The sequence below is a fragment of the Nannospalax galili genome, unplaced genomic scaffold (genome assembly GCF_000622305.1).
Source record: "Nannospalax galili isolate Female #2095 unplaced genomic scaffold, S.galili_v1.0 scaffold72, whole genome shotgun sequence".
In the NCBI taxonomy this organism is placed as follows: Eukaryota; Metazoa; Chordata; class Mammalia; order Rodentia; family Spalacidae; genus Nannospalax; species Nannospalax galili.
Window position 1 is genome coordinate 8,253,612 of NW_008336933.1, and position 22,593 is coordinate 8,276,204.

The 22,593-nt window shown below is 40.8% G+C and overlaps 1 protein-coding gene across 2 annotated transcripts in view; it reads left to right on the forward strand.

The window, feature by feature from the left end:
* F13a1 (coagulation factor XIII A chain) overlaps nt 1-22,593 on the forward strand; it is a 217,020-nt gene that overhangs the window by 57,406 nt on the left and 137,021 nt on the right. Inside the window, exon 4 of one of the 2 annotated variants that reach the window (XM_008831654.2) lies at nt 20,299-20,550. The exons of the other annotated variant lie outside the window; for it this stretch is intronic. Coding sequence (XP_008829876.1) covers nt 20,299-20,550 — 252 coding nt within the window. The remainder of the gene's footprint in view (nt 1-20,298; nt 20,551-22,593) is intronic. 2 annotated transcript variants of the gene reach the window in all.

Here is a 22,593-nt window from a genome sequence, read left to right on the forward strand (position 1 = left end):
TTTAGAGATCAGGCTCAGCAGAAGTCGTGATGATGGTAGTTATTTCATGCAGAAGGGACTGCTGTATAGCATCATCTATTGGAAGGACCTGGATTTAAAAGGATATGGTGCTAGGAGTCACATATGAGGGAGGATATATGTCCTTTGTCTTTCTGAGTCTGTGTTTACTTCACTTAGTATAACAGTTTCTAGATCCATCCATTTACCTGCAAATTTCATTATTTCATCTTTCTTTACTACTGAATAGAACTCCATTGCGTAAATATACCACATTTTTGTTAGCCACTCATCAATTTTAGTCATTCTGATAGGTAAGATGAAATCTCAAAGTAGTTTTAATTTTCATTCCCATGATGCTAAGGATGGGAAACACTTTTGGGGTTTTTTTGTTTTTTTTTTTTATTTTTTGTGTTTTTGAGACAGGGTCTCCCTGTAGCCCCAGCTGTCCTGGAACTCACTATGTAGATCAGGCTGGCCTCAAACTCATAAAGGTCTGCCTGCCTCTGCTTCCCAAGTGCTGGGATTAAAGGCGTGAGCCACCACACCTGGCCTGGGAAACACTTTTAAAAAACCTGGGTCCTCCACAAAAGCAAAGGTGCTCTTGACCACTGAGCCACCTCTTCAAACCCTGAAGGATGTGTATTCTTTGATGTTTGTGTGGTATGTTCTGTAGACATCTGTTAGGCCCATTTGACCTATGGTGTTATTGAGTCCAGTGTTTCTTTATTCATTTTTGTACAGTTGAGCTGTGGGGTATTGAAGTCACCCACTATTACCCTTATGCAGTTTATCTATGTTTTCAAATCTAATAGTGTTTGCTTTACAAAATTGGATGAGCCTGTTTGGTGTTTATATATTTAGAATTCTAATTTTCTCTTGATGGGCTTTTCCTTTTATCAGTAGGAAATAACTCTCTTCATCTTTTGGTTTGAAGCCTATTTTGTCAGATATTACAATAGCTATGACTACTTGGTTCCTGGTTCTGTTTGCTTGGAATGGGTTTTTTTCCATCTTTTCACCCTAAAATAGTGTTTATCTTTGATGGTAAGGTGTGTTTTTTGGAGGCAGCAAAAAACAGATTCTGTTTTCTAATCTAATCTGCTAGTCTGTGTCTTTTGATGAGTGAACTGAAGCATTGATGTTCAGAGCTATTATGGAAAAGTGTTTCTTGCTCCCCATCATTGTGATGATTTTGAAGTGTTTGGAACCTTCTTAGTCTTCTTTTGTTTAATGAGTACCATAATATCATTTATTTTTTTCTTCCTGTAGTCTCTTGAGAGTGTCTTGGTTGTGTTTATCTTTCTCTGCAGACTGAAGCATTCCATTTAGTATCCTCTGTCAGGCCAGCTTTGTTGTCATGAATTCCTTTAGCCTACTTTTGGAAAGTTTTCTTTTCACCATCAATTATAATACGTTTGCTGGGTATATCAGACTAGGTGGGCAATTGTGATCTTTGGGAAATTCTTGCTTTTGTGGTTTGGATTGGAAAGTTAGAAAATATTTTGATAGACCTGCCTTTGTATGTGATTTGACCTTTTTCTTTTGCAGCTTTCAATATACTTTATGTGTTCTACATGTTTATTGTTTTAACTATAGTATGACATAGTCCTGCTTGTTTGCTGTTTTATGTGCCTCTTGTATCTGAATGGGCTTATCTTTCCCTAGGTTTGGGGAAATTCCTTCTATGATTTTATTAAAATCATTTTCTATGCCCTTGGAAAGAAATTCTTCTTATAGGCCTATAATTCATACCTTTTCCTTTTTATGGAGTTCCAAAGTTCTTGCATGTTATCGTCATAGATTATTTAAAACTTTATCATTGACCTTGAATGAAAATTAAAATTCCTGGGTTTTGTCTTCCTACCTGGACAGTCTATCTCCCACATGACCCATTCTATTCTATTGAAGCTCTCCACTGGATGCTTTATTTGACCTATTGTGTTTTTTATTTCTACCATCACTTTGGGTTGAGTTTTCTTCAGTATTTCTCCTTATTAAACTCCATTTTCATATATTGGGTTGACTTCCTTATTCTGTCAGCTGTCTTTGTTCTCTTGGTAAATATTGGTGTTCTCTGTGAGTTGTTTCACCATATTTATACTTCTTTTGAACTCTGAATCTGGAATTTCATCTAAGTCATTTTTATCAGGAATCATTAATGTGAGATTGGTAATTTTTAGAGGAGAAAGTTGCCTTTGTTTTTTATGTTACTTCTGTTTTTGTGCTAAGATCTGCCCATCTCGGATAAGACTATTGGTTAAGGCTTGTTGTTAGGATAGCCATGATGGGGCATGCCATTAATCCCAGCATTCAGGAGGCAGAGGCAGGGGGTACCCTATGAGTTCAAGGTCAGCCTGTTCTACATAGCAAGTTTCAGGCAAGGCAAGGATACATAATGAGATCCTGATTGCAAAAAATAATTTTTGTTGTTGTTCTTTTAATTCAGGTTGCCTCTTTCTGTGCAGTTACGATAATGTTTTTGTCTTTTAAACTGGTGTAACAGGCACCAGGTTCTATCTCCAGTCTGCTCCTTGGTTGACTACTGCCAGAAGCAAGAGTCACTATCCAATAGTTAAGCCACTCTGATAATAAACTGTTTGCTACAAAACATACATTTTTAAAGAACTGATTGGTTTAGGGAGTAAAGGGGTCCTGAGGGTATTATGTACACTAGCATCTTAGTGTGAGTGGAAAATTAAGAAGAGGTGAGCAATCATGGTGAGATTAGTGATGAGTATTAGGTTATTAGATGGGGAATAGAAAAAACAGACATACAAAGGAGACAAGGGAAAAATGAAGTGGGTGTGTGTGGAGGCTGCTTAACAGTAGACTTAAAAGATCGGGTAAAGATATGTACCCATGGAAGCTAGAGAGATGGCACAGAAGTGAAGAGCCCTGACTACTCTCCCAGAGGACCTGGGTTTGGTTCCCAACATCCACATGATGGCTAACAACTGTCCATAACTCTAGTTTCAAGGGATCCAACACCTTTTTCTCACCTCCACAGGCATTGCACTACACAGGTGCACTTACATACATGCAAGTATAGAAATAAAATAAATAAATATTTTATAGATATAATCCCAAATATTGCAAACCTGGGCTTTGGGAGATGTAACAGTAAGATGAGTGGGTGTGAGAAAAGCAAAAAGAAGAAATAAAGAGAAGAGTATGCAAGTATGTAAAACAGTAGTGGACAGTGTTGGCCTGCTACAATTACCTATTGTATTATATAGACAAGAAATTGCTATAGAGGAGGGAGGAGCTGGGTGGCATTATCAGAAAATCAGTTCTCTGGCCTGAATGTTGTTTTGTATCCTTGGTAGAACCCTGGCTTTGTCTTCCTGGTCCTGGTCAGGGCTGTACTCTGTGTTGATTTTTACTGCCCTAGTTCTTCTCTTTAGCATTTCCAGATCCCCTAGTGCATTGAGTTTTCTTGACTCTGTTCTGAGAGATGACTGATCCCCACTCAACCTTGGTTGCTGCATTCCCACAGGGCTGAAAGCAGTTGTGACTGTGCAGTACCCAAAGCAGTGTGTAGAGCTTGGGCTTAGCTCCTGAAGCTTTACCTTTCCCTGTTGGGGCACTGATTGTGGCCCCGGTATGAGTTTCTGGGAGCCCCTTCTGTGAAATCCCTATCAGTCCAACTTGTAGATTTCTGGTAGGACTCATTTAGCCCAGCTTTCTTGTGTTTGTTAGTCATAGCAAGACCAGTCAGATGATTGAGAAAGTTCATGGGTCCCATGGTAGAAGATGTTTGTTGGGGTATTGATGGAATCAATTAAGGGACTAGAGAGGTCACAGGTAGAGTAAGAAATATTCCTGTTCCCTTTGTTTCCTAACTATAATGTGCCACTCATTCAGATCGGCTCCTAGTCCACCAATTTACCCAGAAGTCCTACACTTCACTTTTAACTCAGTTATCGTGACTTAAACTAAATGAGTCTTTCTCTTAAGACCCGAAAGCCTCATTCTTCTCACACGATGGATAGAACACATTCACTTCCACGCAAGCAAATGGAGCTTCAGCCCCACAGAACTGCCATTTCCTGAAGAATCTCAGTTCTTATAAAAAAGAGTTCTATATGGTACAGCATGACCATGAGCTGAGAGGGAGCATGGAAAAAGTGGATCTCAAAAGCGCTAATGTCAGAGAGCTGCACGTTCACTCAAGGTGATTCTCCTCCAATATCTCTTTACCTTTCGGGGTTTCCCAGAGCCCAGTGTGAGAGGGCAGAAATCAAAAAAAATATGGAAATACTTTCTTTGTCAGTTGAAGGAGCTACATAACAACCTGGCTGATGTGGGGGGAAGTTTGGGTATATGGCTTGGCTTATGCTAAGAAATCCGGCAAACAGTATCCTATCTTGTTCCCCTACATCTCTGCATATCAAAGATCTTAACCCTTATGGACTAATAGAACAATAGAACCTCATTCAATAATCTCATGCCTAGGGAGTGCTGGGGACTGTGCTAGGAGGACTGGTGATGTAGGTGAACCTCTTTGACCACATCTTTAATTGCTATATCCCTGAGTGACATTTCCTGTTGCCAATGTGCACTTCCCTCCTAAATGTGAAAGTCACCTTTTAGGAAAGATAATAATCAGGTTTTATATATAAGAAATTTAAGTAAGCATATGGCCTTTCCCCTGGATATAAACAGTTCAAACTTTTCTCTGATTTCTACTCCATTGGCAGAATGTTCATTACCACCCTGAAAAGTCAGAATAGATTGGGAGGTCAAGTGATGCTCACAGAGATCATGATTGCTTTCCTGTAGTCTTCATGCGCCGATCAAAGTGATCATTTTAAATAGCTTAAGCAGACTCAGTATCTTTTGTCAGGGCCTACTTTTTCATTCAGAATAAAACCTGAAGTCCAAACAATGGCCTTCAAAACCCTGCTTGATCTCCCGGTTCCCTCAGACCTCACTGCCCATTGTCCGCTCTACTCCGGGCACATCAGCCACCTCTAGTGCCATATGGAGGTTTGGCTCTTCCTTGGGCCCACTGTACTCACAGTACTGCTACTTTGTCTGATATTTGCCTGGCTCAGTCCCCTACCTTTCTCGTGCCTCTGCTCAGATGCCCTGCTCTCATCAAGTCAAGTCAGTGCCACCATCACCATCACTCTTTGCCCCCTCAGCTGCTGGATTCATTTCTCATAGGCTGATCTCCTTTTGACACAGCATTCCTTCATTATTTATTGCCTGCTTACTTGCTCTCAGCTGTGTACTCCATGACTCTATCTGTTGACACCACTGTATTTTCAGTACTTAGAACTCTGTTGGCATTCACATGGTGCACAATAAAAACTATGAGCCAAGTAAATCCCAGAATCATACCCATCAGCACCTACCTTCTTTGCTTCCTATGTGGTCATTCTCAGACACAAAATATAACATGGACTCAGTGAGTTTTCTTTGCCGAGTGATGGTCAGGTATTAGGTGATAATCAGAAAAATAATGTGTTTGGTTCCTAAAATGCCCTTCCTGGTCATCATTATTGTTCAATTTATACCAATAATGGCCATTTTACTGGCAGAAGAGACTGGACATTCATTGGCTTCTCCAGTCATCACTCAGATTCAAACAGACTTGAGTCGAAATTACTTTTCTACAATCTGATCCCTGTTGTCTAAAGTTAGTTACCTAAGTTATCTGAGCCTGCTTACCCATATATAAAATGCATAGAACTGTTAAAGCTAACCTATAGTAGGGTCAGGGTATAGAGTGTGAAGTAGGAACTTCTCCAGATTTGACCAGGAGCAAAAGTTTAATCAAGGGAACACAAGTCACAAACAATTAAGACTCCAAACAGGTGATGTTGTGAAGCCTCCCAGGACCACCCTTCTCTGCACTAGAGCCTATTGGCGGAGGAGGCCTTGTCAGAAGCCCGAAGCCATCAGCAGGAACGGAAGTCACAATGGGCCAGCAAGTGAGAGACAAAAACACGGAGGAGACTTAGCTCCTCTCTCCAAAATCTGAGAAAGGAGAGGCATACCCTGGAAGCCAGAGGGCAAGGAGGCCCAGGAATGTATCTTCCTGTAGGATCAAGCAGAGATGTGACGGATGCAGGAGATGAATCTAGGAGTACCCAGTGTTCAACAATAACAGTACCTGACAAATAGCCATTACTGCTCCTATGTGGGCAGCAGGGATCCAGAGTTTAAACTGTTTGAATCCTCTCCTTCCTGTTCCTTCAGATCAAATCTACCTTGTAGAACTTTGTTCTGTAACCAACCTTGTCTAAATTATAAGGCTTTCGTGCTGATTGGTTTTTATTAAGCATTAAAAATACTGTTTTCTCTCAAATGAGGCAATACATATGTGTGTGTTTAAGATAATTTCCAGAAATTGAGCTTTTTGTCCAGTAAATCTGTACTAAAGTCAGCCACACTCAGTGTTTAGAGAAAATCGCTTCCAAGCAACATATTCATCATTGTTTGTAGCTGGTCATCCATCTCTGGGCTGCAGGGGATGGCTGCTTTCTTTGTGGCTGTGTACTGGGCATCTAAGAGCACCTGATACACTTAAAATCTCATTGAGGCAGAGTGAGGTGGTGACTTGGGGTGGGCTTAGGCTCAACACCCCTCACTCAATACCAGCATCTCAGGTATGACCAAGCACCTATGCTTGTAGCCTGCTCCTCATCAGAGTCAGTTATGATCACTCTGAAGACATCTTCACACCTCACCTGTACGTTCAGTGGTTCTCTGATTTGTTCCCTCTATCCACTCATCCCCTCTGATCACTTTCCATCCTTCAGTGGTCTTTCTAAAATGCAATAGCATTGTGTCACCAATGTCAGGGACAGAGGCATGCTCCACTTTGTCCTGTACCCCAACCCCAGCAACCTAATTTTCTCCTTTTCCTTAGAGAAGGCCATTCAGGCAAAACTAGTTTCAAGCATCATCACAGAAAAGAATTCCAGGTTGAGCCACTATGGAGCAGAACAGGAGTTCATTAAAGACATCTCTAGCATAAATCTTAAACACAGGGGTTGGAAGAAAGCAGTGCTCAGAAGAACAAGACATACTGGGGTGGAAATGTAGGCATCCCAAAGGAAAGCCAAAGTTTTCTTTTTGGAAATGAATTTTCTTTTGTTGTAAGGTGAAATTGTGAGGGGCATTATCCAGATTCACAAATGAAGGGGGTTGCTAAAGAGTCAAAGTTATAGACCACTTTGGTCCTAAGTAAGCATAGCTTATTTACTGCCGCTAACATCTTTCGGTGAGATGTCTGTAGAAAAACTTGGACTCCCTCAGTAAGTGACTTTGGCTTCATCGGGGGTTCCTGAAGTTTCCTGCCTTTCCTGCAGAAGTAGGTAAGACCCCAGGACTCAGGTCCCTTTTCTTCCTATGTTGCCATAATTCCCCCATCACTTTATCCAACCTCAATTGGACCATAGCAAGCATTTCAGTGCTTCGAGGAGCCCCATTCCCAGCATCTTCCAGTGACACAATCCAAATGGCTTTGCACAAGGTCCCCATAGTTCTGACCTTTCTAGGTCAGCTGCTTCCCCTGCCACAGCATCCCAAGTTGTTCTCACGGCCTGCATACGGTGCACACTTTCACCTTGCTTTCTACTAGGGAGACTCCTCCCACTTTGTCCACTGTGTGAGTTCACATTCTGGTCACTGTGACTATCACATCCTCCTTTGAGATTAGATTCCCAAGGTCATTTTCTCCGAGGAGTTTTCTGAGACAAGACAAGTCATTGCCTCTGTTGGGTTATCCCTCTGTCTGCCTCAGGGCTGGCATCCCAGATGCTGGGAACACTGCTGGTTTTGTGGATGTTTCACAAGATGGCATCTTACTTCAAAAGAAGGTTTGTAGTGACTTAGGAAGCACTGAAAGGAAAGCAAAATAAAATTAAGGTCAACAATACACCCTAAAGAGTACTCAGATTCTAACATATGGCATCTGCCCACCAGCCCATCAACAGATGTATGCAGGAAGACATGTAGCACACAGCCGTAAAGAAAATGAAATTCTGCCATTAGTGGAAATGGAGGACATTATGTTAAACAGAATAAGCCAGATATAGAAGTACAAGAACCATGTTTTCTTTCATATGCGGCAATTAAAACACAGTTCAACCTGGATGTAGAATAGTGCTTATTAAGACCTAGGTGGGAGGGGGTGTAAGGATAGAAGAGACGATCAATGAGAGAGTTGGAGATAATCAATGCCTACCATGTGCTGTGTACAGAAGTGTAACAACAAATCTCATCATCGATGAATATGTGTTAGTTTTTAAAAGCACTTAGCTTCCATTTGCCAAATATTTATTAAGTACCTACTATGTCTCAAGCATTGTGTTAGCTGGGGATGGGGAGTACACCGGATATACTAAGTTAAACAAAACTCAGTCCTTGTCCCTACGAAGCTCCCACGTCTTTCCCAGTTTTCTGGAACCAGAATAATCATAGCCAGGAAGCTTTAGGAAACATCCAAAAAATGTATTTATACAGTAGTGTATATATGGACGTGTGTGTGTGTGTGTGTGTGTGTGTGTGTGTGTGTGTGTGTATGAGTGTGGGTATGTGTCTAGTGATTCAGTGGCATGGTTTGGAATGGAAATACAAGGCTCCTGAAGTCCTTAATGAGATGATTTGCTGGTGACTTTGGGGGCCGTGGGAATGTTGGAACAGGGTCATACCATGTAAACAAGACTGGTGTTGGACTCACAATCCTGCTGCCTTGGCCTCCTGGCAGCTGAGATGACAAATGTGTTATACTCTACTTTGGAATTTCAATGTTTGCTAAACTGAAAACTCTCTGTGTGTGCTCATGTGTGTAAAGAAGGTGCTCATGTCTGTAGGAGCATAAGCACACATGTGCACCAGTGTGGAAATGCATGTGGAAACCAGTGGACAACCAAATCTGTTGTCTTCAAGAGCTTTACCCACTTTATTGTGAGACAAGTTCTCTCACTTAGCCTGGAGTTCACCAAGATGGCTAGGTTGGCTGACCACTGGGCCCTGGGATCCACCTGACTCTACCTGCCCAGCACTGGGATGACAAGTGTGTACCACCTTGTCCAACATTTAAAAAAATATTTTTATTATTATTATTTTATGTGTATGAGTGATTTCCTGCATGTGTGTAAGTGCATCTGTGTCATGCAATGCCTGCAGTCAGAAGAGGATGTTGGATGCCCCTGAAATTGGAGTTATGGACAGTTTTTAGCCACCGTGTAAGTGCTGGGAATCAAACCTGGGGGTCCTCTGCAAAAGTATCCAGTGCTCTTAACTGCTAAGCCATCTCTTCAGCCCCCATAAGCTTTTTATTTTAATGTGAGTTCTAGCAACTGAACTCAGGTCCTCATCCACTTCACCAAGTGAACCATCTTCTCCTCCTGCTACTGGGCATGGAGCCAGGCAAGACCTTTCACACACTAAGCAAGTGCTGTACCGCTGAGCTGCATCCAAAGCCCTTGAACATGTGTGATTTTATCGTCGTAGTTGTTACCATCTATGGTTTCTCTACCTTGTTGTCTGTTACTTTTCTGGTAATGGTGGTCTATTTTTGCACCTGGTAACTTGAGATCTAACAGTTACTTAGAGACGTACTCCAGCCTAGTCCCCAGGAACTCCCACTCAATCCTGACACTGATAGAACAAATTTCACATCCCTGTACATTTGGAGCTACCGATTCTGCAGCTTGCATCATGCTGTCAACATAATACTTCAGAGTCCTTTTGGAGATAGACTGATTATTTAAACACAAAAATGTGTCTTGGGGAAAAAAACAACCGAATGAAATAGAAAAATAGATTAGCATCGTGAAATTTACCTTTATATCTGGAGATATGATGCATTCCTGAGTCTTTAGGGATGATTCTCTCAGGAGAATGCACTGTTAAATGAGGACTACAGGGAGGTGGAGATAGAGCTCAGCTCAAAAATGCCTTTGTCCAAGAGCAGAAAACAGGTCCTGAAGGGAAAAGTGTGGAGCTATATTTTTTTTTCCTGCAGAGTTTTTGTGATGGACATTTGGCTTGGGATACATGTCTCATTTCTGATCCTCCAAAATCTTTGCAATGTTGTCTAAGAGTGTGATACTACAAAGGGCTCAGTTCAGTCCCATTGACATTTATGGAGCAGTGCTCAATGCGAAGCATTTTAACATCCTAAGGGGCTACGCAGATCGTAAGAACATGTCTTAGTTCAGTTTAATAGGAGAAATAGATATTTAATTGACCAAGAAAGAAGATGAAATTTTCCTTGGGCATTTTTGATAGTTAATAAAGGCTCACATGGCCAAAGATTTTACAATTATCAAGTAGAACACACAAGAACAGAATTATAGACAGCATGCTAGAGAGATGACAAAAATGTATGTCCTAAGTTACTGACTTCTTCATTTCAGAGTGTTAGAGGGACCAGTGATTGACAGATGTGTCTTCCCCATGACAACATCAGTTTTAAGTGAGTGTGAAAGAATGCAATTGATAATTTTAACCTCTGATGTCTGATAGCCCATTTACGAAGACTAAATTGTTAAAAACAAAATGAGAATCATTTGTGTTATCTTTTTTCCTTGTTATCTTTATTTCTGATTTGTCTTTTTCTTGCTCTGGTTGTCCTTTAGCATCAAATTATACAATATGGTGGTGGAGGAAAATGTCTCTGTGGGCGCTATGTACTGTAAGCAAACACATACATGGGAATCACCTGTGCACAGCTTTGTTTCACACCTGAATCTGTCCAGTCGCAGTCATGCATGTTGATAGATGGGAGTTCTGCTTGTAGCCAGATGGTGGTCTCTAGAACATGCAGGCCCCTGAGGGTGAGAAGGGCTATTTAGTGAGATGAAATACTACTCTGTCACACCTTCCTTCCTCACAGCTCAATCACAGAAAATCCTTCCCCAGTGCTGTCATTGAAATCATTGCACTCAGAATTAAACACGGTGTAATGGAGCTGCTGACAAGACCCTGAGGTCCTATTGACATGCCATGTCTCACATTAATAACCAGCTTTTCTGTATAGTGAAAAGGAACAGGCCTGCAAACTGCGTGTTGTGTTTTGCCTCCCTTTGGAACTCATGGAATCACTGCCTATTCCTGATTCCTTTCCAGATGTTGCTCTGGAGCCACGTGACCTTATCACATCAGCAGGACTGCTCAGCCTTCTCTCTTTACCTTTTAGTGCTAAAATTACTTTAGCAACCAGCTCAAATCTGTATTAGCCCAAGCCCCCATGCAATCTTCTTACCAGCTCTCCCTTCTCACCCCTTTGATTCTGCATCCAGCTGACACACCTGTTGTCCACAGCCACAAATTGGCTCTGTTTTTTTTTTCTTCACACTCTTCAGATCTTGCATATTTATTTTCCTTTGTTTTCTTCCATCTTCCTCTGTTCTTTCTAGCATCTTTCACCTGTTCCCGACACATCTGTTGTCCACAGCCACAAATTGGCTCTGTTTTTTTTTCTTCACACTCTTCAGATCTTGCATATTTATTTTTCTTTGTTTTCTTCCATCTTCCTCTGTTCTTTCTAGCATCTTTCACCTGTTCCATACAGCAGTCCCTTCTACATGAAATAACTACCATTATCACGACTTCCACTGAGCCTGATCGCTAAACATAGTCACAACTGGGCGTGTTGACGGTTATGCTCATTCATTAAAGGAGTGCCAAGCAGGGTCACTGGATCCTCACCTGAGTATCTAGCCACTTTTCCCAGCAAACTAGTCCAACCTTGGAAGACAAAAGAAAAATAAGGATGAACCCATTAGAGGGATGCTTTTGGAAGCCCTTGTCAAGAAACTCCAATGGACTCAGATATGAACATTTAAAAATTGCCCTGTTCTGACTTTTTTCTAGTTCCCTGTCTAGAACTTGTGATGCTAATTACTCTTGCCTTTACTTCTCCTTCCTATTCATAATTCAAGGACTTTCTTTTCCCCTTAGAGACAAGAGTTATACAATTTGGGGGTCTTTTAGATAGACCCACTGAAGGGGTACTCCATATCAGCAATTTACGTAACGCTTTCAGAGGATGGTGTGATAGGAATAGGAGGTAGGAATTGGTTAGGCAGTTAGGGTAAAAAGACCCCAAAGAAATGTTGCCCGTTTATTGGCGAAAAGTCAAAATGTCCTTGAGTCTGTCAGCAACATACTCTGTTCCAAAGGCCAAAAATGTCCAAAGTGTTTGGGAGTTTGTATCTAATCCTTAAAAGATTTTAGGGTTACCTCTTCAGAGGGTGGAATGTTGGAGGCAAGGGAGTGGGCATGGATTTGGTAAAAACAACTTATATGCATGTATGAAATTCTCAGTGAAGTTTTTTTAAAAATTAAAAATAAATAAATAAGAGCACTGAAAACTGAAAAAGCAAAGATGCAGAGCAAGGTGAACAGCCTTCATGGTGCAAGGGCAGCGGTCAAGTCAAACCTTTGCGTCTACTTTCACCTGGTTATGGAATATCTTCATTAAGCCTCAATGTCCCATCTGTAAAAATCTTCTCACAGAGTGTGCTTAAAATCCCCCAACAGAAGCCTTTATGCTTGGCACTTGGTTTCCACCTCTTCAGGAACTGCCCTGGAAATTCTAAACCACAGTCAGGGTCTTAAGGTTGAGCATTTTCGCTATGAATGGTGAAATTAATGAAATAACACACATAGTTTCTCGGGTTTTCAGTAATTCCTGGGATTGTAAGGAACTGAGCTAGGAGACTTTATGGTAATTAATTCATTTTTCTCCTTAGGTCCATGTTTCAGACACGGAGTGTCTATAACAAATCACCCTTTGTATAAGTAAAATGAAATGCAGCCTCTAAGGCTGAACTTAGTAAATGCTTACTTAAGGGCCAAATAGTAAACATTTAGGTATTGTAGACCACTGTAGGTCTCTGCTGGTGCAGCACAATAATGCACAGACAAATGAACAACTGTGTTCCAATAGAGCTTTATTTATATAAACAAACATCTCATGGCATTTGACCCATGGGTCACAGCTTGCTGACCTTTACTCCAAGGGATGAACTGAATAACTCAGAAAATCAAAAGTGGTTATTGATTGTATGGCAGGTTTTTCTGCCATAGTGACCATGGAAATGCTAAGGGCTTTGTTGTTGTTGTTGTTATTGTTAGTTTTGTTTTGTTTTGTTTTGTTTTTGCCTATACAAGTTCTGGCAGAAAATTAAGCAACTCAAGATTTTAAAACAAGGATAAACTGGCCTTGAAGGTAGATTTGGGCTATACAGGATTGTTGGTAATGGAGGAAACATCTTGGCTTCCCAGAAATGGTGATCTAGAAGAGTCAGAGAGTTGGGACTCAAGAGATAGCTCAGGTGTTAACAGCACTGGCTGCTCTTGCAGAGGACCTGGGCTTTGATTCCCAGCACCCACATGGTGGCTAACAACTGTCTGTAACTCCAGTAACTCCAGTTCCAGGGGATCTGATGCTGTCTTCTGACCTCCAAGGGCATTGCACGACACAGATGCACTTACATACATGCAGACAGTACACTCATACACATAAAATAAAAATAATAAAATGTTTAATAAAGAAAAATCAGAAAGCCAGGGACAGTGGCGCCTGACACTAATTTCCCTCCATTAAGGGCTTTCTCATCACAAACTGTAGCCACCATTATCTCCACAAAACAGAGGGATTTTAGTGTAGAGGGGGTGAAAATTTGCTAAGCATTACACTGTAAGCATCAGAGCTTTCTCCTTAACCAGAATACTTCCTTCAACACTGGTAACCAGCTTTCCCTGAGAACCTATCTGTCTTCAGGTCCAGAACCAGAGAAGGATCACCTCTTCCTTCCACCTTTACTTTCCAGGAGTTCCTGTGTTAAACCACAAACAATGGATGTCTCTGAGCCAGCCCCTACTGACTATCAGGCATAAAGATTTCATTATGTGATAAAATTGATTTTCTTTCCTTTTCCAGAATGGAACGGAAAAGAGTCAAGGAAATGGAAGCTCGGAGAATTAAATGATTTTCCCCAAGTTGTACCAGTAGTTAATTGGACAGACAGAAACAGACAAAGTTCTCACCAACTCTAAAGAATTTTTAACAAAAAACAGTTGACATAGAGCCTCGTGGTCAAACTCCCAGACTACAAGCCAAACTACCCAGCTCAAGTATTAACTCCACTGTCTACCAGTTATGCCACCCTGGGAAAACCACCTAGTGGCTCTGTCTTATTCTCTTGATTCATGAAATTAGGGTGATAATAATAGTTTCCTCTGCAAGGAATAAAAGAGTAACAGAAAATAAACACACAGGCACTGTCTTTTTCTGAGGACTATAAGCTAATGAGCACAAGACTGAGTAACTTTTTCATTCATGATGGCTCTTAAGCACTTAGAATAATAGCACAGAATAAGAAATATTGCTACACAACTGAAAATCTTTCCTGCTTGATGTGTGGAGCACACCTGTAATCTCAGCATTCGAGAGGCAGAGGCAGAGGCAGGAGGACCGTGAGGTTGAGGGCAAATTGGTATAAAAGCAAGAAGACCCTTCTCACCGGATGAAATTTCACATTAGAGTCTTTATGTTAGTCTACAGTTAGGTTCAAAGTCATACGGTTTTTAATAGTGTGGATTTTGTAGGTCAAATTATTGTGAGTTTTTGAAGCTTGATACAGGCATAGCATCCTGAATCTGAAAATCCAAAATGAAATCCTCTAAAATCCAAAAATATTTTAGTGCTAACATAACACTGCAAGTGGGAATTCCCATACCATGCAATGCTGTTTCATGCATAATTTATTAAATACAGTATAAAATGATTTTCAAGTTGTGTATATAAGATCTATATGAAAGAAGTGAATTTTGTGTTTAGACTCGAGTCCTTTCCACATTTTTCTTATATGTATTTGAACACTCCAAAATGCAAACAAAAATCAGAATTCCAAAATATTTCTGGTTCTAAGCATTTCAGACAAAGGATACACAACCTGTACTGGGAACTCAGGATTGTCTTAGTTCTGTGGATATTCTCGACCAAAGTAGATGTGAGTGAAATTGTACAACTGAGGTCTGAGTCCACAGCAGGTACAAAGATACTCACAGGACACTCAAACTTTCCCAGTTCCTGGCTGTTCCCAAAGGTACATGCTTATGTAATTCATTTTAAACTTCTTTTAATCATCTCCCACTTAAAAAATCACATCTATCATTATCAAATATACTTTTGTCTCTTAAAGTCAACTTTTCCATATTTACTTATGTCTATCTAAATTAATTTTGTTATATGATGATTTAATATATATATAAAACATACTTATTACTCTCTGTCTCTGTCTCTGTCTCTCTTGCTTTCTTTCTTACCTCTTTTCAATTCCTATCTATCTCCCCTTATCCCTAACTGCCTCTTTCTAAGACTCATGACTTTTAGTTTGGTTTTGTGATCCACTTAGTTTAACAAGGGCCATCTGTGTGACCATCAAATTGAAACTATCCTTTGGAGCCTGGTAGAGTCACCAGTCAAAAGACAACTGAAGGCAATGATTTGCCCTCCCCATGAATCCGTCAGTAGTGAGAACTCCAGCAGTGAGAGAGTCTCCAGCAGTGAGTGGTGGGCTCTGCTGTGCTCCTCCTGTATCCATGGCTAATTGCTGAAGGGCCTGTTCTTGTGCAGACCCAGAGCAGCATCTACAACTGCTATGGGTTCATGATTGCAGTGGCTGTGCTTTGCCCAGAAAATGTTTCAAAGCATTTTCTCCCATTTTCGGGCCCTCACATTCTTTCTGTCCCCTCTTCCACAATGTTCCCTGAGCCTTGGAAACAATGGTACAAATGACTTACTTGGGGCTGAGCATCCATTCTCAGCATGTTGTATAGCTATGAATCTGCATTGACCACTGTTCATTGGAAAGAGAGACTTCTCTGATTAAGGCTAAGAGTAACATTCATCTATAGGTAAAAAATATAAATATATGGCAGCTTGACACCATGTCATTTTAGCTAAACACTAAGATTTGGTTCTTGCTGAGGACCTATGATTTCCTTCACTATGAGTCTTCCACTAAGTTTACAGTAACACGCATGTGTTCCCTCCCATGCAGCAGACCTCAGATTCAGTCAGAAAACAGTTTACCTTCATAATAGTAGTACCACTATTGCACAAGTGGGCACATTCTGCCTGGAAGTTTGGTCGATAGTTTTCACAGTCTTTTAAAATTTATTGTATTCTATTTATTATTTTTATTTTTATGTGTATGAGTGTATTTCCTATATATATGTTAAGTGCACCCATGCCTTGAAATGCCCATGGAGGTCGGAAGAGGGCATTGGATTCACCTGGAACTAGAGTTGTAAATGGTTGTTAGCTGCCATGAGGGTGCTGGGAATCGAACCCAGGTCCTCTGCAAGAGCAGTGTATTAGTCAGGGTTCTCCAAAGAAACAGAACCAGTAGAATGAATATACATGTATAGAGATTTATCAGCTTAGCTCACAGGATAGAGTCTGAGTAGTCCAACAATGGCTGCACCACACTGGAGAGGCTGAGAATCTGTAGTCGCTCAGTCCACAAGGCTGGATGTCTCAGCAGTCCCAATCCGGTGCTGAAGGTCTGACAAATTCCAAAATATCAGCTAGTCTTCAGTCTACAGCAGCAAGACGAACTCACCAGCGAGAGAGAAGGCAAGCTGCCAAAAGCCCCACGTTCTCCTCTGCCTTGGTCTTTTATACCAGCTGCCATCAGAAGGTAACGCCCACATTTAGGGTGTGTCTTCTGGCTTTAGATGATCCAATCAAGAATATCTCTTTCATTTCAGTTAATCTCAGATCCAATCAAGTTGACACCCAGGATTAGCCATCACAAGCAGTCAGTGCTCTTAACCACTGATCCATCTCTCCAGCCCCAGTCTTTTTTTAATGCCATACGTTTGAAATCTATATCAGTGTTTGGTGGCATCTGCTGTTTGAAGAACTAAAGTAATATCCCATGAGATTGCCTTTGATGTCTACACTCCCCCTGCGGTGGGAACTCTAGAGAGAAGCAGGGTCTCTGGAGAAAAGAGCAATTTCATCCCAAAGTCTGAGCATGCACAGACAGGAGAAGGGAAGGGAAGGGAAGTTTGGGCAGAAAAAGGGCAGACATAGGTAGCTTGAAATAAACATGCTCTTGAAGATAGATTGATGTAGGGACTCCTTGGAGGCTGAGCCCATGTGTTCCCAAGAGCATTATTTAGACAAAAATTTGTAGTGCTCAAATTGTGGTTTCTTGGCAGAGAACCACATGCAAGTCTTTATTGGATTTATGATGAGTATATGTGATACTTGTTCTGAACTATGATTAATGGATACTACTGACACACAGAAAAGCACCAGGGTCCTGATCTTTCTCCCTGGTTGGCACTGTATAAATCATTATTTTCATTAAAATTAAGCAACCTTATAGAATTATACAGAAGTAACTTATAAAACCACCTCCTTTTGAATGCTGACTATATGCCTACCAGGGTTTTGTTAAGACCTGAATAGCTAGAGAAGCTAAGATCTAACTTTGTTTGTGAAATGTTCTGCATTGTTTATATAACAAGAAGTTGGGGCCCTAGGGAGGTAGAAGTGGACATGGGCGGCGCTAAGGGGAGGATTTGGGCATGAATATCATCAAAATACATTGTATGAAATTCTCAAAGGATTAATAAAAATATTTATTAGAAATAAAGAGAAAACCATAGAATAGAATAAGCTTTGCTCTGGAAGATTTTTTTTTGTTTATGCCTGAAATTTGCAAACTTGGCAGATGTGTATCTTTCGAGTCAAGAAAAAGATAGTTTGTTCCAGTTTAAAAGAACTATGCACAAGACGTGGAAGCAAGACAAGGGCCCAGCATGGGTGGGGCTAGTAGGCATAAAGCTCCAGCCCTAGCTGAGAATCTATTGGTTACTAATGGGTGCCAAGTGGGAGAGTCAGTTTTCCTTACTGGTGTGATGCCTTGAAGGTTGACTAGGCTTCAGGGTGTGTACCCACACCCAGGAGCACTTGGGAGGCACAGATTGGAGCTAAGTCTTTAAAACACACAAAACAATCAATAAATAAAGAGAGAAAGAAGGAAGGAAGAAAGAAAGGATGGAAGGAAGGAAGGAAAGGAGAGAGATAATAATGGAGGACATGAAATCCAGGGGAGTAGTGAGGAAGAGCTGGAGAGGGGTGAAGGCATTGGAATGTGACCAAAATGCCTTGTATGAAATTCTGTAATCAATAAAAAATTACCAAAAACAGTTATGAATTTGATCTTTTACCAAATTATACTGTAAGTTAAATTATAAGCCAAATTGTTAAAGAATGTTAGGCGAGGTTAAAAGCCATGTGATAAGAATTTGACCCAAAATATGAGCAATAAGGGAAAATGGCCTATACTTTGAGATAGCTTACACATGAACTATGATGAGCCTGGAAATGTTATGAAATGACCTCATATTTAATCTTCAGTTCAAATAATAGCTAACAATTTTCAGATATTTGTTATATATGAGAAATTGTGTACCAGGGTTTTTACATGGAGCTGGGTCTGGTGGAACAGGCCTATAATCCTACTCAGGAGACAGAGGCAGGAGGCATGCAAGTTCAAGGCCTTCCTGGGTTATTAAGCAAGTTCAAAGCCAGCCTGGGAAACTTGAGGGAACCCTGTCAAAAACAAAGGACTGGGGATGGATGCCTACCATGCACAAAGCCTGGGTTCAATCCTCAGTACTCTTGAAAATTAGCATCATGCATGTGTTATTTTATTTTGTCCCCCTGTGAACTAGACAGTATTCTTATCCATGTTTATAGATTAAGATAAAGACAAGAGAATATGGATTTGTAAAGTTCAGAGGCTACAAGGGTAAGAAATAGCAGAGCCCAAATTCAAACTCAGGTCACTTCCCAGGGCAACGTCAACTCTTGTTTTTTTTCACTTTAAAAAAATAATTATTTACTATTTTTATTTTATGTGTATTTGTATATTGCCTGCATGTAGGTAAGTGCACCCGTGTCATGCAATGCCCACAGAGGTCAGAAGAGGCTGTCAGATCCCCCAGGACTGGAGTTACAGACCGTCGTTAACTGGCATGTGGGTGCTGGGATTTGAACCCAGGTCTTCTGCAAGAACAACCAGTGTTCTTAACCGCTGAGCCATTTGTCCAGCCCTAGGGAACTTCAGCTCTTTACCCTGTGACATAAATCTAAGGCATTAATGGGACTAGCAGCGAGCACATGCTTAGGTTTTTTAAATATAAAAATGGCTACATAGGGACAGTTTGTAAGTATAATTCTATTCCAGGTGATATCATAAATTGAATTTAGAATAAACAAAAAATCTTTGCCTATGATTCTAAAAACAATGTTGTATACTACTTTCGTTTTTAAAGTTTTTTATTAAAAATGATTGCAACTTTTTGAGAGTAGAATTTCAGAGAATAATAAAGCGAAGATTTAACGTCAAATTGATGTTTCTACATCTCATTTGAATTTATTGCCTAACCAATGCATAAAGCTTGCCTGCTCCCAAATAAAGGTTCAGATTTAATCCCATTATGAGGCGTTATAAGGATTGAAACTTCATCTGACTGTGTTTTGATGGGGCCTCCAGGAGTAATCAGGATTAGATGGATCATCAAGTGGGATCCTCAAGATCAAGACTGGTGACTCAGACAAAGAGAAAAGGAGACCAGGACACACACTTCACTTCTCACCATGTGTTGCTCTGAGCTGACCTGGGATTCTTTAGCAAGAGGCCATTGCCAGATGTGGCCCTTTAGCCATGGACAGGAAGTGTGACCCCAAATAAACCTCTTTCCTTTGTAAGCTACATAGTCTGTGGTATTGTCTCATCAGCAATAGAGAACAGCTTCGGGTATCAACCAATAAAAATCTCCCCAAGACGTGTTTTCTTTAAAAAAAAAAATTGTAGTCTTGGCAAACCCAAACCTTAAGAAATTAGGAAAATCAACTGCTGTCATGGTTATTGGCAGCGGACGTGAACATAGCTACTTTTAAAAAATTCAAGCCACAGGGTTGGAGAGATGGCTCAGCAGTTAAGAGCACCAGCTTCTCTTGCAGAGGACCTGGGTTCAAATCCCAGCACCCACATGGTAGCTAACAACTGTCCATAACTGCAGTTCCAGGGAATCCTATGTCCTCTCCTGACCTCTGCAGGCATTGTACAACACAGGTGCACTTATATACATGCAGGCAATACACCCATACATGTAAAATAAAAATAATACAAAAAACTCTAGCCTAGTGGAGCACTTTCCTCCTTCACTCACGAGATGATAGAGAACAGAAATGCTCTGTGAAATCCTCTTACCCCCATTTCTTCTCTTTCCTTGCAGGTCGCTACCCTCAGGAGAACAAGGGCACCTATATCCCAGTGCCGGTAGTGTCAGAGCTGCAAAGTGGAAAGTGGGGGGCTAAGGTTATAATGAATGAAGACAGGTCTGTCCGACTGTCCATCCAGTCTTCCCCTGAGTGCATTGTAGGGAAATTCCGCATGTATGTTGCTGTCTGGACCCCCTATGGGATCCTCCGCACCCGCAGAGACCCAGAAACAGACACATATATTCTCTTCAATCCTTGGTGTGAAGGTAAGGGGCAAATATTTTGCTTTTCTTATTTAAAAAAAAAAAAACATGTAATTTCAAAGACTCTCCTTTGAAGGAGCTAAAGGATTATTCCAGAGGATGTGTACCTTTCTGGCAAAGCATCTGTTACTTTTTATGTTGCTGAAATGAGATACCTTTGACAAACAGCCTGAGGGTACAGTCTGTCATGGTGGGAGAGGCCACATTCTGTCCACAGTCAGGAGATGGAATGAGGTGAATGCTGGTGTCCTGATAGGTTTCTCCTTTTTCTCTTTTGGGTCAGTCTTGCCCTCCACCAATGAGATGGTGACATCGCATTCAGGTTGGGTGTTCCCTTCTCCACTAAACCTCTCTGGAGATGTCTCTGAGTGATTCTAAATCCAGTTAAGCTGACAGTGACATTAACCATCACACCGGCATGTGCTGTCTTTTCATTATTAAAAGACAGGAAGATAGAAAATTTGTCCTTGGCACATGTGAAGTTAATGTAACTGTACGGTTACTGCAGGGACTGAAGATCACTTAAAGTTGCACAGTGAGTTCGTTATGGACCCATGGTATCACCTCAGTATGTTATTGCTCTGCAAGCAAAAATTGTCTTATTAAATTCTACTTTCAAAACTAGTAGACTCCATTGCCCTATTCCACGAGAAGAAATGAAATAAAGTCACTTATGTCAACAGCAGAACCAACTTCTCCATTCCTACTTCAAGAACGGAAAGTCTAAAGGCACCCACCACATTTGTTTATGTGCATGGTAGCTCCACATTTCACAGATCACAGGCACACATGAACAATCAAGCAATACTTCATCTCTCATGTTACTTTGGGTATTCCTGTCTGCTGTAGAAGCTTAACCTACTTACACATAGACAAACTCGGGCTCAGTGAGTTCTCTATCAAGTCAATTTAAAAACTCAGTCACACATGGGATTTTTCTCCTGTTTCTCATTTCTGCCTCTCTATGCCTCCCTGCTGCTCCCAAACATGGTATGGGGCCAGGAGGGCATTTGCAACATTGATGTGGAGCACTTGGCAACAGAACAATGAGACATTTAAGAACTGACGGCTCAAGATTTCTTACATTTTCCCACTCTACATGTGTCACTCCCTAAAAGTCTTCCAAGCATGAGTCTGCATTGATTTGGCATAATCCTTGTTTGAGAAAGTTGCTTTGGATCAGGATTTCTCTGATGTAGCTATAGATAATAAGAGGGTGGTGATGCTTTCTACTCCCATAGAACATGTACCTGGATCTTACTGCCATGCCCGTTGACTTAACTCTTCCAAGGGTGTTAGAAGAGTTGGTACCAAGCTAATTCTATGCTCCCATCCTCCTGTCTTCATCATCTCCTATTCATCACTCCTACCTATCCACAAGACACTGCTCGAGGTTGATGTGAGCAAGAGATGTTAACTGAGTCATGAGTAGCTCAAGGGTAGAATCTGGTTAATAGTAATCTTATCAATCATATATAAGACATTTTGCAACTGGCAGTTGGAGTGCTATTTACAGAAATGGAGAGGAAAGATACCAACCAAGGGTTTGAAAGTGTTAAACTAGAGGTAACTGTAGAGATCCAAGCAGAAATAGCTAGCTGGTATCTGACTCTGCAAAGGACAATCAGGAACATGCGTTGAGAAGATGTATAGATGAGAGAAGAAATAAGTCAGAGTATTGAGAATCCCTGCACTTAAGAGACCAGTAGAGGAAATGGAAGAGGAAAGTGAGCTGGAAAAATAGGTAGAAAGTCTAAGAAATTTATGCTTAAGAAACCCATATTTATAAAAATAAGTCAGGAGTTTATTATTAGTTTTCTTTGCATTGCAAAAAGAAAGTCACAGACTTCATATAATTATCCAGGACTCAAGGATGTCTAGGGAATGACATGACTCACCTTTAAAGTTTGACTCAAACTTTAATTTGCTCACAGCTTTTCTGGATTGTATAATCTGTGTAATATGAGGTGCATGTCTACATGTATTTCAACTTTTGTGGTCACTCCTGAGGGGAAAAAAAACGTTAGTTGTAATGCTCACAGAGTT